This window comes from Ipomoea nil, unplaced genomic scaffold (assembly GCF_001879475.1).
Source record: "Ipomoea nil cultivar Tokyo-kokei standard unplaced genomic scaffold, Asagao_1.1 scaffold2279, whole genome shotgun sequence".
NCBI lineage: Eukaryota > Viridiplantae > Streptophyta > Magnoliopsida > Solanales > Convolvulaceae > Ipomoea > Ipomoea nil.
Window position 1 is genome coordinate 478,893 of NW_017618707.1, and position 17,631 is coordinate 496,523.

Consider the following 17,631-nt stretch of genomic DNA (forward strand, 5'->3'; position numbering starts at 1 on the left):
TATATACATACACGCGTATTTAATTCTCAATTAATGTCATTCATATATCTAATTTTTAATACATCAAATTAATTCTCATAGACTTAGGGAGGTGGTTCTCAATTTCTCATAGTAACACTGTAACAACTAACAACACCCCTCTCTCTCTCTCTCTCTCTCTATATATATATTATATATTTATATATATATATATATATATATATATATATATATATATATATATATATATATATATATATATATATATATATATATATATATATATATAAAGGAACACATGCGTCCTTTGCTTTCCCCTTCTCTCTATTTCAGAGATCTAAGCTTTTTCCATGGCCAATACAGATCTTCCTTACCATACATATACCACCAACCTTTCATCTGAATCCTTACTTTTATAGTTTTCCAGTGTACAATATTTATTAATTTTCTGTGCATATATACATATTTTATATTATTTTTGAGGTAGAAGAAAAGTAAAAGGATCGGAGGAATTGAAGAAGATTATGTCTGTGAGTGTTGTGAAGAAGGGTGAGCTGGACGGCTCTTCACGTGGGCCGCCCTACGTGCATGGGTTTCCCTACATCTCAGTGGTGGAGGCACCGCCGGAGATTCTCCAGGGCGATCGGAGATTCTTGTTGGGTGATCAGAAAAAGGCGGTTTTCGGAGATGTTAATGAGGAGAAGAAGAGAGAAAAAATGGACGGTGTGGATGATTCATGCAGCTCTTCCACATCTTCTATTGGGAAAAACAGTGATTTATCTGAGGGATCTTTGGAGGAGAAATCAGATGATACGGAAGAGGTTCAGAGCCCTTTAAAACCTCCTTCCTTCCATTCCATTCACCCACTCGAGGAAGCTTTGCCAATAAGGTACTTTTTTTAAAAATAAATTTATTTTGTTGAATAAATAATTTTGTAATTTTTTTGAGTTTTGAAGATAATAATTTTAGAGGGGATGAATTTATATTATGGGTTGTGTTTATAGATCATGAATTTTAAAGTAAAAAGAATCCGTATAGACAGCTCAGTTGGTTTAATCTCTATGTTAGTCTGTTGGGTCGGAACGTTGAGTTCTTGAGGCTGGGGATTCATAGAAAAATGAATTTTAAAGTAAAAAAGATGAAGAAGTGCAGAAAAAAGGGTATCATGAAAGAAGAAATGTTATCTACAGCAACTTTTGAATAAAAAAAAATTGGATTGGGATAAAATAAAGGGAAATATTTATGTGATGAGCTGTGAATCATGCTTTTGCTCGTCCTTATCCATTTTGTCTCAAAATAAAACACGAGGTGGGGTTACTAGGACTAGGTAGGAACTGTAACTGAGCATCTCTTTGCCAGATTTATTTTTAATATTTAAGATTTCTTTGCTTTTTACTAAGAAAATATTAATATTAATTATAGTACTAGAATTAAATGCTACACAGAAGACAATATTGTGATATGGAAAATGTAAAAGAGTATTGTGAGCTTTTTTTTTCTGACAAAAGCTAACTGATTTTTGCTTATTGCACACAAAGAACCCCTAATTTGAGAGGTTGCTCTCGTACTGTTGCAAGTGAAACTTAATCTTTGATTTTTTGTGATAAATTTTACTTCAGTGACCAGTTGAATTGTCCATGCGGGATGTGAGCTTATTATTTTTTGTTTTTACTTTTGTCCATAATTATAATCACAATAACTAAAAGAAGGTATACATGATTTAATTTCCTGTATTGCTGCTACCATGAGCAGGCGAGGCATATCAAGATTCTACAATGGCAGATCAAAGTCATTCACAACTCTCCGCGAGGCGTCATCCTCTTCATCAATCAAAGAGCTTGCGAAACCCGAGAACGCCTACATAAGAAAACGCAGAAACCTACTGGCTTGTGCTCTTTACCTGGAGAACAATGGCAATGGCAAGGCCAAGAGCTCCCCATTCAGATATCATGGTGGTGGTGGGATATCGAAGAAAGGAGCAAACTTTAGCAAAACGTCGTTGGCTTTGGCCACAGCCATGACCTGCTCCTCTGCCAGCAGTAACGATGAAACTATTCTAAGATCTTCCCCGGCTATATCTCGCCTTAACCCGCTGTTTAAAGGGTGCCAAGGTAACGCGCTGCCATCATCACCGTATTCTGTTCAGCGGAGCTTGGCTTGGAGATCCTTCTCGTTAGCAGATCTGCAACAGTGTCAACATGTTTCGGTCAGTACCGGCTCTAAAGGAGCTGTAAATCAGTTACAGATGAATCAACCTTCGTGACAATTAGGCTCGCCACTTTTGATGCAAATGAGCGGAATGTAATGGAGAGTGCTTTGTAAAAGAGACAAGAAAGCTCGTAAAAGGATATTAGACACCATGTTGAAATGAAATCACTCAAATCAGTAGAAAGTATAAACTAGTAAAGGCTTTTGATCATTCTTCTCTAATTTATTATGTAGGACATGATAGCCCAGGCCAGTTTCACATCAATGGTTAGAGAATAACACATAGCAACATGATTGCAAATGTACAGAGCTCAAACCGGGAGCAGGAAAACTTTAACATAAGGAGCTTTCAAGTAACAAGTACTCGAGCACTCTTATATAAAATAAAAATGCAGATTATAACTTATAACAAGCAGATACTTTGTCTATTGATGCCACAATGCCTAGATTATTCCAACATGGCAACTGTGAACTGTCGTAAAATGTTGCTCGTGGCAGGCAAGCAGCGCAGAAAATAAGAGTATCCGCTTCATTGCTGAGCTTCAAACCAGCTTTATGTCAGATATAATTATGAAGCATCTATTTGAAGTTTGAACACAAGAAAGAACAATGGCAATTCTATATCAACACATTCTAGTTGAAAGCAAGTCAGATGTTCAAATCGAAACCTTCAGAACACTGATCTGCATTTATGTATGTGCTATACTGAACATATGCAATTCCAGAAGTTGATTGAGAAAGATATATTCAAGTCAAATTTACCCCAACTAGTCATGGACTGCAAATTGTTGAAATATTTCAAAGTTCAAACTCATATACTCCGTATTATATATTCAAAATTGATATATCTAACTTTGGGATGATAATAGAGAAAGATACAGAAACTCACTGGCACCACCGTACAATAAACAAACAGAATATTAACCTTTAACATGTTAAGCATAGGATACCTTCAAGTATTAGCATCCAAATCCCTCAAAGTCTCTCTTTCCCTCTTCTGAGCAAGGTATTCATGGTAGTCTTCCAGCTCTTTCTCTAATTTCTCAATGAATTGACTTGTATGCTCTAGTGATTGCTCCAACTTATACTTTTCCAAGGCCTGAATATGCGAGTTCATTCAACAGAATTGCTAAGAATGAAATTGACAATTAGTTTAAAATGTGAAATTTGAAATGAGAAACTAATAATACCTTTGCTTTGGATAGGGTATCTGGAGGGGATAAAACATCTGGTCGGGCGTAATTCTTTCCTCGATAAAATATTATTGTATTGTCGGGTTTGATGTTAATAACAACGCCTCCACTTAAGCGTGCCAACTCTGCAGCATATTCATGAACTTGCCCTGGCTTGCAAGGCTTGCAAACAACCTTAACTGTTTCGTGCTTTTTCCAGTGAAGATGCATATTTAAAACTACACCTCCAAATACACCTCGTCTTCCAACAGGTACATAATGTTTCTTTTTCTCACCAGTGCGCTTCAAATAAAAGCGATCTTCTTCTGTCAAAATTTCAGGGTCATGTGGTTCAGCCGGCGCTTTGGGAACCTCAAATTTTCTCAATTTCTCAATCAACCAAACCTCCTTTCGTTTTGCCTAACATAAAAAGCATAAATTGTCAGCGATTCCATAGTAGCGAAATTAATTAATCAGCTATTGATAGGCATCATAAACATAGTACTTGGAATGTTTATATGATCAACTACCACCAACCTTATCAAGCTTGTATCTTATTCTAACTTCAGGATTTGGCGATTTCATTTTCTTCTTTGCCTTCAATCTGTAAAACCTGAGTTCATTCACTTTAGCTCTTTTAGACATTTTAATCTTTTTGCCTACATTCTTAGCTTTTGCATGTGAACCACCCTTCTGTGTCTCTTCACTGACCGAAAATCTCACCACATCTTTATCTGTCTTCAGCTCAATTGACACATCACGCATTTGTCTAGCCTCTAACGGTTTCGAATGAAACCCAAACGATCTTTGACATAATGTATTGACTGGAGGGGACTCATAGGAGAATGCAGGATGGAATTTTAATGGCCAGTAGCATCTCCAGATTGAGTCTACTACATGACTGATTGTTCTTTTCAATAACAATTGACTGAGATCACCATCCGTGAAAACGCTAGAAGAAAGATGAGGCTTCCTGCATAAAGTGAAGCATTAAATAATCAAGTATACTAATCCCTGATAAAGCACAAGGACACTATAATACATGAAACAGCAGGGATCTTTGAGGAAATGTGGAAGCATTACCGACAAAGTTTGGAAACATTTAACATGGATTTTGAAAACTGACAACATGAATTTCTTGATGATGCCAACATGATCTTCAGAGCATTGTCCTCGCTCCTCTGCACGCACGAAAAGCAACTTGACTTCTGTTTCTGCTGGAGTTAGTGCTTAATACTGTTGGAACGAGTTAGCAAGGCAGACTGGCCCCCATCCCGCCATAACCTGCCATTTGGTTAACCCATCAAAAATGTAAAGAACTTCAAAAAAAATAATAAGAAATAAAACACCAACTCAAATAGGTAATGTAATAGTTAGCCTAGATATCTCTGAACAAACTTAATACAAAGTTTTAAAAAGTCTCCTAAATATATTTATATGGAGTATTCATGCATTCATATATTCATTAGAAACACAGAATATAAACGCCAAACGCCAAATTGCCAAAGCCTTAAACCTCCATCATATAAAAAATTCAAAATTTAATCTCTTCATTTAATTTTCTGAATAAAAAAAAAATACAATAATAACAAAAAAGTATGTGTGTGTGTGTATATTTCATCATCCTCTTCAATTCAAATTGCACAACAACAGGAGCTCATAAGTCATAAATTCATAAAACACTACCCGGAGCTAACATTATTTAAATGGCATTGACTTCTCAGACTCAAAAGTGTTGAATATGAATAACTGGTACACAATCATACAGCACGTATCTCATTTTGATTTGGCTACAAAATTTCAAACACATACGGAGGTCTGCTTACGGAATACGGAGATTTCAGATTTGGAGGTCGGCGGTAGATGGCGAGGCTGGAGGGTGGCGATCGGCGGTCCTGACGGTGGTGGATGGGGAAGCTGAGGGAGACACGGAGGGTTTTGAATTAGGACTTCATTTTAGAACTTTAGAAACTAGAGGGCTAGGTAAACAATTAGAGTTTTTTTTTTTTTTTTTCTTTTATGAAGAGAAAAATATTTCATTAATTTTTTTTTAAAATTTTTTTTCATAGATTAATAAAAGTCTGAAAACAAGATATTACAAAGATAGGAGGAGGGTTAAAAAATCATTCCGCATAATGTGTAGAAACGGACTGCTTAGCTACTAGATGAGCTGCCCGATTCGCTGACCGTTTTGAAAACAATAAAAGTAAATGAGAAAAACAACTCAGTAGATTTTTGATATCCTTGATTACTAAGTTAAAATTAGACTCCCCTTAACTATGTTTTAAGCTTTGAACCACTTTGAGAGAATCTGTCTCCACATACACCCTATCTAAATGTAATTCCTTTATCCAGCTTAGGGCTTCCCGGTTCGCAATTGCCTCGGCTTCTCTTGAAGTGTATAAGCCGATCCACTAAATTTCCTTTGCAGCAATAAACTGACCAGTTTCATTGCGTATAACACATCCAAAACTCATCCTTTCACTGTTCTTGTTTATAGCCGCATCCACATTCACTTTGAGGAAACCATGTTGTGGTTTAGTCTAGCTACCCTCATCGCATCTTGTCACTGTCTGCACTGCCCGTGGGCTATCCATTGCTTTCCTCTAATCATCCAAGAAGGATTTTGCTCTTTTCAGTGTCTCTGGTGCAGGTAGAGGATTTTTGTTATTCCAGACTTTGTCATTTCGTCGCTTCCAAAGATCCCAACATGTTATGATGAAGTAACCAAGTTGCACAGTGTTCAACCGCTTCATGTTAACATTTAGCCAGTCACGGAATGAACAGATTTGTACCGCCTGAAAAGTGTACCTTGCATGTCTCCGGATTGCTCCTACATACCTGCATGTAACAAAGAGGTGCCCTATAGACGCATCTTCATTGCAGCACAATGGACATAGGGTTTCACAATCAATTTTCCTCCTCCGAAGGAGGTCTCTTGTTGGAAGGCAGTTAGTACACATCTGCCAAAAGAAAATTTTGACTTTTGGAGGAAGCTTTAATCTCTAGAATGGCGGCGATTGTTCCTTCTCCTCATGTGGCTGTTCACCATTGAGAGCTCTATAACAGCTCTTGACAGAAAAGACACCATCTTCATCGGGTGACCAAATTACTTTGTCCGGGGAGTCATTAGAAGGTAGAGGAATTTTCAGAATTAATTTTGTATCTCTGTCATTGAAAATTGCTCCAACAGTTTCCACATCTCAATGGTTCTCAGAAAGATCCTTCAAGGTATTCATAGTTGCATTCTCCATCAGCAAGAAAGGAAAAGATGTAACTTTTGGATTCAGATTATCAGGAAGCCACTTGTCATTCCATATGTGGATGGAATTTTCCCTCCCAACTCTTCATGTTTCCTTACAATGTCCTGAGTTTCCATTAGACTACTCCAAATGAATGATGGGTTTGAACCTCTACGAGCCTCCAAGAAAGTGGAATTGGGGTATTAGTATCTTGCTCTGTAAACTCTGGCCGCCAAGGATTGAGGATTGTTGATAAGTCTCCAAGATTTCTTAGTGAGCATAGATAAGTTAAAATTCCTTAGGTTCCAAAAACCAATTCCTCCCCAGTCCTTTGGTACACACAACTTCTTCCAAGAGTTTCATTTAATGCCAATATTGTTCTCAATGTGACCACCTTTCCACCAGAAATCATTCATGGTAATCTCAATTTCCTTTATGATGTCTTTAGGAATTAGGAAAACCCCCATTGCATAGGATGGAATGGCTTGTATAATGCATTTTAGGAGGACCTCTCTCACTGCTCTACACAGGAATCTCGATTCCCCCCCCCCCCCCCCCCCCCAATCCTGCTCAAAATTTTCTGTTTTAAGAAGTCGAAGATCTACTTCTTGTTTCTACCCACCAGCATAAGTAGTCCCAAGTAATTCTCTCTCCCCTCAACCCTATTCACTCCCAGTATAGTACACACTGTACCCCTCATCTCCTCTTCAACATTCCTACTAAATTACTAAAACAAAGACATTTAACAAAAAAGAAAGAGGCCGAATTGATCATATCCTACAACCTAACAAAGAAACAGATTCTCTAGCCACTAAATGGGTAGCCGCGGTTTGTAAGTCACTTAACAAAAGAGAAATCAACTTAAGCCAAAGAGCTCAACATTTCTTTAGCATATAATACTGGTAAATCGAAAGAAAAATTCTCACTATCTAATCTGTGATTTTAGATAACAGGCAAACCATCAAATTCCGCTGTAAAAAAATTCATGCCTTTTTCTTTGATTCAACTCAATGCCTCTAGGACTGCTAAGGCTTCAGCTTCGGGCTTCGATGGGTTGAAACTTGAAAGGTCCCATTTTAGGGAATTCTTTTTGCTGCAATAAAATTCTCAAACTCATCTTGGAGGATAAAACCAAGACCTATCATTCTCCTTCCTTTGTTAATAGCAGCGTCCACATCTAATTTTAACCATCTGCTTTGAGTAACCTCTCACTTGACAATAAATTGATTAGCTTTAGTCACCCGTCAAAGAGACATTAGTGTGAGCATACTCAAGCTTGAATACCAAACACTCAATGAAAGTACCAATTATGTAGAAAACTAACCAAGAGGTCCAAATTAATTAGCCCCAACATAATAATAATAAAAATAGCTAAATGAATAAAATGAAAGGGAATACTCGAAATAAGACAAAGAACTTGTAATATTTGTCAATAATTACTCTGTGATTACAAGATAAACTGATAAAGTATAATAATGAGACGAAAGATGTCTCAACAAGACAAGAATTGAACTATTTATATAAGAAAAATCACATCTCTTTTCGTAACACCCTGTGCAATCCGAATGCCTCACAAAGAAGCAGGCACTTGTAACCGTCGACATTGACCTCCATATCCTTAGAGTATGACATCAGTCGAGTCAACTTGATATATAAATAGTTATTTTTTGAATGTTCATTTTTAGTATATTGAAGATTAATTTTTAAGTACACTACTTACCTACAAATAAATCTTCAATATACTAAAAATGAAGATTTATTAGTGAATATGAACCATGATCTACAACATAATTTGCCACTGCTATTCCCATGGACCAAACATGTTAGGCAGACACAGAAAATCAACAATATGATCATAGGTTTATCTGCAAACAAATAGGCTTGCAATCAAAATATATTCATCCTTTTGGTGATACATGTTAGCATTCTGTATGACCAGAAACAATCAAGCCTAAAGAAAACAATTTTAACCAACCAATCCAACAGACAACAAAACGTATGCGCTATCATGTTCGAATAATACATATGATCGCAGTTGTCAGATACCAGAAGATGTCAGGAGAGGCGAATAGCGCAAGAAAACTTCCTCGGGTTCGAGCTTGTTAATGTTGTGTAATATGGGCGTCCCCCTCAGCCCGACAATCTGGACAGTAGAGTTGGAGTGCCCATTGACGGAAGCGCCTGTGATCTGCTCAAAAAACGACTCGTTTCAGACAACACGCAATGTGACAATAGTTGATACATCTATATATGTCCTTTTCTTATCTCGCAACATCTATATATGTATTAACAACTTAACCGAGAATTACTAGGATAGCTTTCTCTTGCTCGTTATTAAAGCTCACCTGTGTGCAGCCAAAGAGTTTAACGAGCTTGAGGGGGCAGCTGTCTAGGATGAGTCCAAGTGCCTCGTCAGATATTCTGCGACACCATGATAGGTCCAAGCAGACTAACGCTCTCGAACATTTGGCGAGTGACGATGCAGTATTTTGGTTAACCTACAAATATCATACAACATCCACCGTTTCAGGCACAGACAACAATTAAGCCAAAAAATAAACAAATTATTAAAGAAAACGGTTTCTTCATTTTTCCTGGCACGGACTGTTTTCCGTGACCGTGTTAAGACCCAAAGAATGAAACGGCCAGCTGGTTAAATGCCAAATGGGTGAAGGGGGTGTCGATAGCGTTAAGGGTTGTTCTGCCTTAGTCGCTAAGGTCTGGCCGAATTAGGCACGCCGACCTGATTAAATTTGTGGAGCCTGTCGCTAGTCTTGGACTTGACTATAAAGGGGACTGATGCAATTCGAAGGGCACAACTGGTCGGGAGCTATTGCCGCTTCCCTGATGAGCCCATGGCAGGGCGAAACCAGATTGGCACGTATGAGGGTAAGGCTGGTCCGCGGGGTATGAGGGGCCCCGGGACGCCGCACGGGCATTGTGTGCTCCGCCGGACTCTATGCCCGTGACATTATGTATAGATGTAATCTTGGCACGGGTATTATAAGACACGCAAGTTTTACCTTGGAGCAATTATTAAGCGAAAGTTCCTCCAAACACTGTCCCGAAGCTTCCAAATATGCAGCAAGAGCATCATCACTGAGCATGTAATGAACGATCAACAGAAAATTAGTGGAAACAATAGCAATTAATATAACACAATCAGCTGCCAATTAATAGATAGGCCACTAACTCACTAAGTATTCATATAATATTCCTTAAATATTAAACCAGATTACATATTACAATAGTCTGGTGTGTAAGAACTGACCTAAAGCCATTGCGCTGCAAATTGAGTCTTTGAATTGATCGACAACCGTTTGCGAGAAACTGAATTCCCACATCTGTCAATCTCTGTAAGTTTGAGATATTTAACGAACACAAATTCGCACATCCATCTCCGATGACCTTCATAGAATAATCACTCAATTTCCTGCAGCCAAAGTGAAATTGCTATTAATAAACGAAGAAAACACTAGAAGAGTTTCGAGTTGAAGAAGCAATGTGCTGTGGACTTACTCGCAGTCCGCCAAATCAAGCTCTTTCAGATTTTTACCACATTCTTTCACGATTTCACAAACAAACTGATCACATACAGTCTGAATTCCAGCAACTGATAACACTTCCAAACATTTCAACTTCTTCAATGCGGGGATAGTACACATTGCATCTATACTATGGCATTCGTTGATGTGGAGCTCCTTAAGAAGTCCTCCCAGTGAGTTGGAGATAGTTTCGATGCAGCTGTGTGTGAGAAGAGAGCACTGTCCCAGATTTATTGACTGCAGTAAAGGCGCCGAAGCTACGAGTGATGTCAATGCACTATCAGATAAACGACACGCGCCCCTTAGTGATAGAATACCCAAATTCGGCAAACCATGTGAAGATCGAGCTATGGTTTCGCCCAACACAGGGTCAAGCAAGCCTTGCCCACACATGTCAAGCTGAAGGACCTGTTTCAAGACATCAAGAATGGGAAATAAGACCATCACATTCTAGAGGAAGTACGGGGAGATAGTTAGAAGAAAAAGAAAGCTAAGACTTTCTTGAAGTTCCAGATAAGAGCTTAGACAATACTATTAAGACAGGGAATAGCATGAGAAAGGCATATTTGAATCTATAAAAATGTAATTTTTTTTTTTGGGGGGTCAGACCACGAGGTGTCCTGAGCAAGCCCTAACTGTAGGAGGCACCTTTAAGTCCTCTCTCTTTGCTACCCCTCTCTTTTAGATCAAGCAATTAAAACAAGTTTACAATAAAAAAGCAAAGAATTCTGACTTACCATCAAGTTAGATCCATCAAGGTCTCGGAATGATTTGGAAAACCCGTCTTCTGTTAACCATGAACAGTCCTTTATCCTGATCTCAGTTGGAGATCCCTTTAAGAGGAGGTTCAGCATTCGGGTATTCATTCTCCTGGAATCACATAGCAAGTCCATAAGTCTTTTCCTCAGTGTGTCAGGGACACCCTCAAGTGAAACTAAAGATTCAGCATTTTGTACAAGGATTTTCAAAGAAAGATCCAGCAGAGAAGGAGCAGGGCGGGCAGAACCATCAAAGTCAGCATTTCGAGACGGTTTCCATCCAATCAGCAGCGGAGCGTTCTTTTTCAGGTTTCGCTCCCTGATTATCTTCAATGCTGTAGAAAAGGGACCGGGAGAGCTTCCTAGTTGTTCATCGATTTCTATGGATGGCGACTTCTGTTTCAAACCGGTATCTGCTTCTTGGGAATTGAACCGTGCATAATGCTGGGCTACCTGGCTCGAAACTGTACGATGTCTAACTGGCTGTGCAGCATTGCCAGCACCCCACTCCCTCCCGAACTCCGGGGCCTGATTAATTTGTTGTTCGATCAAGGGAAGTTCATACTGAGGCATTACCAGGTCTGCATATCCAGCAACCTGCTCTAATCTAAGCCCAAGATCTGCTGTCAAAAAGGGATCATCAGTTTGCTCGAGCTCTATAGTTTCAAACTGAAATGGAATTGACGAGGAAGTATCGTACTGAATTCCAAATTCGTGTTCCTCAGATAGGACATCCATTTGAAATGGCTCACTGGCAATTGATAGCCAAGAATCACCGACTTTTGCTTTCCCTTTTTCTTCCATGGAATATCTCCCTGAATTTCCACCACGCAGAGCACGGTCCATTGGCATCTCCATTCCTCCAATGCCAAGATTAAAATTTCCAAAGTTTTCAAATGGATTTATTTCCTCAGCCTGTGACCTGTCCATCTCCATTCCTCCAAACCCAAGATCGAAACTTTCAAATGAATCTATATTCTGAAGATGTAACAAGTCCATTTCCGTTCCTCCCAAGACATTACTAAAATATCCAAAATTCTCATACGAATTTATTTGCTCAACTTGTTTTCCCTTCCCTTTAGCTTCACCCAGGACTATTACCTCTTCATCACTGTCATCAGATGATATGTCAATTACTCCCTCTCTCCTCTCTGCCGTAAGTTGATTATTACTATTTACCGGTTGTAAACCACTATAAGATACCTCCTTTCCTCTATACATATCATCTTCTCCAACAACCACAACCTCATTGTCGATCCTTTCCCCTCTTATCAAATCACCAGTCATATCCCCTGCATCCCGAAAACCTCCATCAAACCCCTTAGCAACCCCAGTTTCTTCAAACCCTAGAAAATGGTTATCAGACAAAAAATTTCCTAAACCCGCCGCCATATCCGGCTCAACCTCTTGCAGAAGCCTAACTTCATTCAGAGTCCCAAGAATCCCATCAACTTCTCCTACCCTTACTTTCTTAATTTCCAAGTTACCTCCAACTTCCTCACCCAGCCTTTTCATCCCTCTCATATCATCCATATTCATACCCTCCCCACAACCTTGATTTTCATCCAATCACTTCACTTATATGTATATCATGTTTATGTGCGGCTTAGAGTAAGGGCAAGCCAAGAATCCAAAACCCTAACGATCAATTTAAAGAAACAAAATTTCAAGAATTCCTATATGAATGAGAGCCCAATCTTCTCCACACACCACATATATATATCCCAGAGCAAAACCCCAAAAAAAATTCCTAGGGTTTTGATCAGAAACAATGGAAAGATTCAGAGGCAACAGAGTCAGCTTTCCTATTATACTGAAACCCAAAATTCTCTATGTATACAATTACAAATATATACGGAACAGAACCCAGAACCCCAAAAAAAAAAAATCAAGGGCTTTGATCAGAAACGATCTTGATAGCCTTGAAAATCAGAAAAATTGTATTTAAACTCGAAAACCCAATAAAAATTCCGACCAAAGAAACGGAACAAGAGAGTGAAAATCAGAAAATTCATACAGAATCTTGACACCGCTGAGTTCATACGGTTTCTTCCTCTGAAAAGGGCATCATAATCACCATAATCATCACCATCATGCTTAAAAAATGAAGAAACAGTAGCGGAAGAGCAGCAATAAATGGGGATAATATTAAAAACAATTAAAGGAATAGCAAAAGTAAAATTTAAGACAATAATTATAATTATATTACTATAATAGGGAGAGTCTATAATAAGAGGCATTGAAGTGGACCTATACGGAAGGCGTAGTAAAATTGGGTTGAAATTTCGTAAAAAGACATGAGAATATAGAATATCCACAGGCGTAGAGAGAGAAAGTGGCCGCGAAGTGCCACGCATTTTCGGCGAAGAAGGAGAAAAAGGGGAAGCTTCAGATTGGTGGCCCGACAAAAATATTTTGAAAAGCTTTCATATTTATATCTTCCGCCGTATGCTCCAAATTCTCCAACTACAATCCTAGTACGGACTGAAATTATTGTTCTACATAATTTCACTCTGCCTCCTCTCGTTTTGCAATTTGTGAATAGACCCCTAAACTTATACGGACTATTTAATTACCCACTTTTTTTTAATCTCTTGAAATATTGGCCTGGTTTAACATTTGCAATCCGCTAGCGGATAGCAGATTTAGGGATGACAACGGGGCGGGGCGGGGGCGGAGAGTATACCCCCTATTCCCAAAATTCTGACCCCGTCCTCGTTCCCATTTTCGGTGAAAAATTGAAAATAGTCTTCATTCTCGTTCTCGTGGGAACAGGAAATTCCTGTCTCCAGTCAATTTTTAGTCAAAATCTTAAATTAGAATAATTTTTAATTTTAAAAAATTAAAAACCTAAATATTAATTTATATATATATATATATATATATATATATATATATATATATATATATATATATATATATATATATATATTCAGGGAGGAGTATCCGCGTCCCCGCTCCCCAAATTTTTTTTCAAGAGGGATAGGACAAATTGTCATTCCTAAACAGATTGTGTTAGCAATTTTGACCAAAGGATCAACAATTTATAAAAAAAAAATATTTTTAGGATTAACAGTTAACATGTAAAATGACTTATAAGGGCATACGTATATTTAATTACCCACTTCTCTTAATATCTTGAAATATTGATAAAAATTTTGAATCCTATGTTATCCAATTATTAAATGTTAGGTTTGATTGTTTCATTTTTCATATTAATTATTTTTGCATTCTATTATTGGATTGTTCATGTTAGATTTGAATAGGCAAAAATTGGATTGAAATAAAAATTGAATACTATTTTTTTAAGTCGCTCAAATTAATTATTGATGAGCTTGGTATTTTGATTATAGGGTAAATCAATAAACTTATTCAAGATATAGATTAGAGATATCATGGAAATAATACTAAAAATTGAAGAGACTAAGAGAATAGAAATTATATAAGAGAATGATAGTAAATCAATAGATAAGGCGTCAATGACCTAATGGTCTAGTGATACGAAATGGCTCTTGAACCTCAATGAGAACGATATTGATTATTTGTGCTTCAGCAAGTTAAGAAAATAGTTATGACTTATGAACAGATCAGTACGTTGACAAAAGCTGAACATTTGGAAGGGGCCTAGCTAGATGTGAATCATGTGATTTCCGAACAAGAGGTTGGAATGTTATTATCTAATACCTCAGGGATCCAAGTGAAATTATTGAATGATTGTATATATGGACAATACATTTTGTCTATGGCCATTGAATTTTTCTTTGTTTCTCACTTTCTTTCTTGTACTTTATAAGAAGAAAGAAATTAAATAAGGGTAGAGCCGCAGTAGTTGACCGAAACGAGAACATGTAATTTGTTCGCAATTCATGACAAAGAAAGAATTAAAGTTACAACAGATTTATATACCAATTAAATACGGACCGACATTTGGTCCTGTTTGCTGATCTCTTGTGCGATCGGCATTTGATTCTGTTTGTTGAGTCATTAAGTCACCGTAATTTATATCCTTTCAAATGCTCTGTCGGATCGAAATTGAGAGCTCTTGGAGTCAGAAATTCATCGTCCTTTTAAAAGAAGAATCAGCAATTAACTATATAACATCTTCATGTGAGTGATACATTAATATGTTAGTTAATGAGAGTATTTAGTTTTTATACATGCATACCCTTAAGAGGGCATATATGGTATTAACACCAAAAGTGAAAACCTAGTTAATTCAAGCAGTTTTAGACCAATCACATAAGGTTGCTTATAAAGTTTTTGATAAGGTGATTGAAACCCTTCATGATATGCTTATTAATTTGACTTTTTTAAAAGCAACTTTATACTAAGAAAGAAAGTTTCAATTACTAATATTACATTAACTCAATACAATCATCCATATATATATATATATATATGATGAGACAGAAGAAGGGGAAGAGGGGACATATTGCATTGAAAGTGGACTTACATAAAGTATATAGTACACTCATATGTGATAAAGGCCCAATTAAAGCTAGCCAATACATAGGATCCAATTCCATTTGATTTGGACTCTTTTCCAATTCACAGATTTTATTCCCAGCGGAGAAATTTTCAGTCTACAATCCTTATACCTCTAGCATGCAAAGCAAGCACCCTACCAACTAGGGTCGTTATGCCATGGTGAACACGGTTCCAACGGTGTTAGTACACCGTTATCTTTTTTTTTTTTTTTTTTTTTCTTAATTAATTGCGTGAATTTTCTTCTTTATTTTCACATTTTGCGGTTTCACTTTAATTTGAGGTGAAAAAAGATTTCGGACATTCATAAATTATGAATTCATGCCTGCACATTCATTTTGGAACCATGCCTACACATTTCCGTCCGAAATCACGGACATTCATAAATTATGAATCCATGCCTGCACATTCACTTTGGAACCATGCCTACACATTCACTTTGGAACCATGAGATTATGAGTTTTCTGTTATAAGATTATGAATTTTTTGTTATGAGATTATGAATTTTCAGTTATGAGATTATGAATTTTCTGTTATGCGATTATGAATTTTCTGTTATGAGATTATGAATTTTCATTACATTCATAATTTCGAACATTCATAAATTATGAATTCATGCCTGCACATTCACTTTGGAACCATGCCTACATATTCCCGTCCGAAATCACGAACATTCATAAATTATGAATCCATGCCTGCACATTCACTTTGGAACCATGCCTGCACATTCACTTTGGAACCATGCCTACACATTCACTTTGGAACCATGAGATTATGAATTTTCTGTTATAAAATTATGAATTTTCTGTTATGAGATTATGAATTTTCTGTTATGAGATTATGAATTTTCAGTTGTGAGATTATGAATTTTCTGTTATGCGATTATGAATTTTCTGTTATTCGATTATGAATTTTCTGTTATGCGATTATGAATTTTCATAAAATTCATAATCTCATAACAGAAAATTCATAATTTGATCAAACGCGCGCCGTTAACTCCACATCCGCGAAATTTTTTTTTTTGGCCTAAAAACGACGTCGTTTTGCCTTGTGTTCACCATTCTCGGTGAACACGATTCCATAGCATAATTTGCGTACCAACTGAGCTATATCCCCTTTGAAATATAAGGGCTTTTAAAACATGAATTTTGAATGAACATATGGAGGTGCAGGGAATTGAACCCTGTGCCTCTCGCATGCGAAGCGAGCGCTCTACCATATGAGCTACACCCCCATGAATAATAATAAAGTGGCTACTCAATTTATAAGCGAATTGAATGTTTAGACTTGATTCTATATTTGTTGAACTTGCGATTATTTACACATTATTTACTTTAAAAAATTATAATTAATTTTGATGAAATGATATTTTTTTGAAGGTATAAGAGAAAACAAAATCCTCTATAACCTTCCCTCTCTAATCTGTCCATTAATGCTTTAGTTTATTTTTGGAACTCCCATCTCCAAGGTAGTTTTCGTTAGCCCGTCTTTTCAAGTGTTAATCAAATAAATTTTTTAAAAGATATATATTTTTAATTACCTATTAATAAGTTTGCCAACTTAGATACAAACGATTAACTATTTGGAATGAGTGCAATAGAGATGGAGAAATGGTAGAGAAAATTCACAAGTGAAAAACTCAAGGTATGCATATCCAATGAAGACTTACTATAGTTTGCTATGATTAATGATGTTTGCTTTTTTTTTTTTTTTTTTTTTTTTTTACTTATATTTTCAATGCATTTTAATTTGTTTGCAACTTCATATTATTGCAGGTTTTAGGAGTGTTAAATATATATATATATATATATATATATATATATATATATATATATATATATATATATATATATATATATATATATATATATATATATATATATATATATATTGAGATGTGACCTATTACTAAGAGATCATGAAATAGTTGAAAGCTTAATAACATCTCAACTCTGTATGTATAATTTCAAACATCTCAACTCTTTTAGTTTCTCACAAAATCATTTTTGGCGAGAAAAAAAATTCAACACAATCAAATAATAAAGAAGCAAGATATCAATCCTTATACCTCTAGCATGCTAATTAAGAAAGCACCTTACCAACTAAACTACATCCCCATTTGCATACTATTGCTTTTAAAACATGAATTAAATAAAAATCAAAATGCTATTTCAATGACCATATGGAGGTGCAGGGAATTGAACCCTGTGCCTCTCACATGCGAAGCAAGCACTCTACCATA

The 17,631-nt window shown here is 36.6% G+C and overlaps 3 protein-coding genes and 1 non-coding gene across 7 annotated transcripts; 1 reads left to right on the forward strand and 3 right to left on the reverse strand.

Annotated features, from left to right (window-relative positions):
- The first annotated feature begins 266 nt into the window (after nucleotides 1-266).
- LOC109150612 lies at nucleotides 267-2,428 on the forward strand. Its single transcript, XM_019298571.1, has 2 exons — nucleotides 267-868; nucleotides 1,732-2,428. The coding sequence occupies exons 1-2, from the start codon at nucleotides 504-506 to the stop codon at nucleotides 2,240-2,242; spliced, it is 876 nt and encodes a 291-aa protein (XP_019154116.1). The 5' UTR covers nucleotides 267-503; the 3' UTR covers nucleotides 2,243-2,428.
- Nucleotides 2,081-5,324, reverse strand: LOC109150611 (uncharacterized CRM domain-containing protein At3g25440, chloroplastic). 4 transcript variants are annotated; one of them, XM_019298569.1, is made up of 6 exons: nucleotides 5,193-5,324; nucleotides 4,443-4,576; nucleotides 3,897-4,332; nucleotides 3,378-3,779; nucleotides 3,138-3,286; nucleotides 2,081-2,161 (listed from the first exon to the last, which is right to left on the reverse strand). In XM_019298569.1, the coding sequence occupies exons 2-5, from the start codon at nucleotides 4,511-4,513 to the stop codon at nucleotides 3,140-3,142; spliced, it is 1,056 nt and encodes a 351-aa protein (XP_019154114.1). In that variant the 5' UTR covers nucleotides 4,514-4,576; nucleotides 5,193-5,324; the 3' UTR covers nucleotides 2,081-2,161; nucleotides 3,138-3,139. The 4 variants fall into 4 exon arrangements, with proteins under 4 accessions (XP_019154114.1, XP_019154112.1, XP_019154111.1 ...); XM_019298567.1 differs by having other exon boundaries at nucleotides 4,443-4,643; XM_019298566.1 differs by having other exon boundaries at nucleotides 4,443-4,643; nucleotides 5,186-5,324.
- A 3,106-nt stretch (nucleotides 5,325-8,430) lies between these two features.
- LOC109150583 lies at nucleotides 8,431-13,294 on the reverse strand. The gene is made up of 6 exons (XM_019298531.1): nucleotides 10,884-13,294; nucleotides 10,121-10,554; nucleotides 9,873-10,034; nucleotides 9,625-9,700; nucleotides 8,947-9,099; nucleotides 8,431-8,789 (listed from the first exon to the last, which is right to left on the reverse strand). The coding sequence occupies exons 1-6, from the start codon at nucleotides 12,441-12,443 to the stop codon at nucleotides 8,640-8,642; spliced, it is 2,535 nt and encodes an 844-aa protein (XP_019154076.1). The 5' UTR covers nucleotides 12,444-13,294; the 3' UTR covers nucleotides 8,431-8,639.
- Nucleotides 13,295-16,550: 3,256 nt separating this feature from the next.
- Nucleotides 16,551-16,623, reverse strand: TRNAA-CGC. The gene has a single exon. It is a non-coding gene; the product is annotated as a tRNA-Ala (tRNA).
- Nucleotides 16,624-17,631: the final 1,008 nt, after the last annotated feature.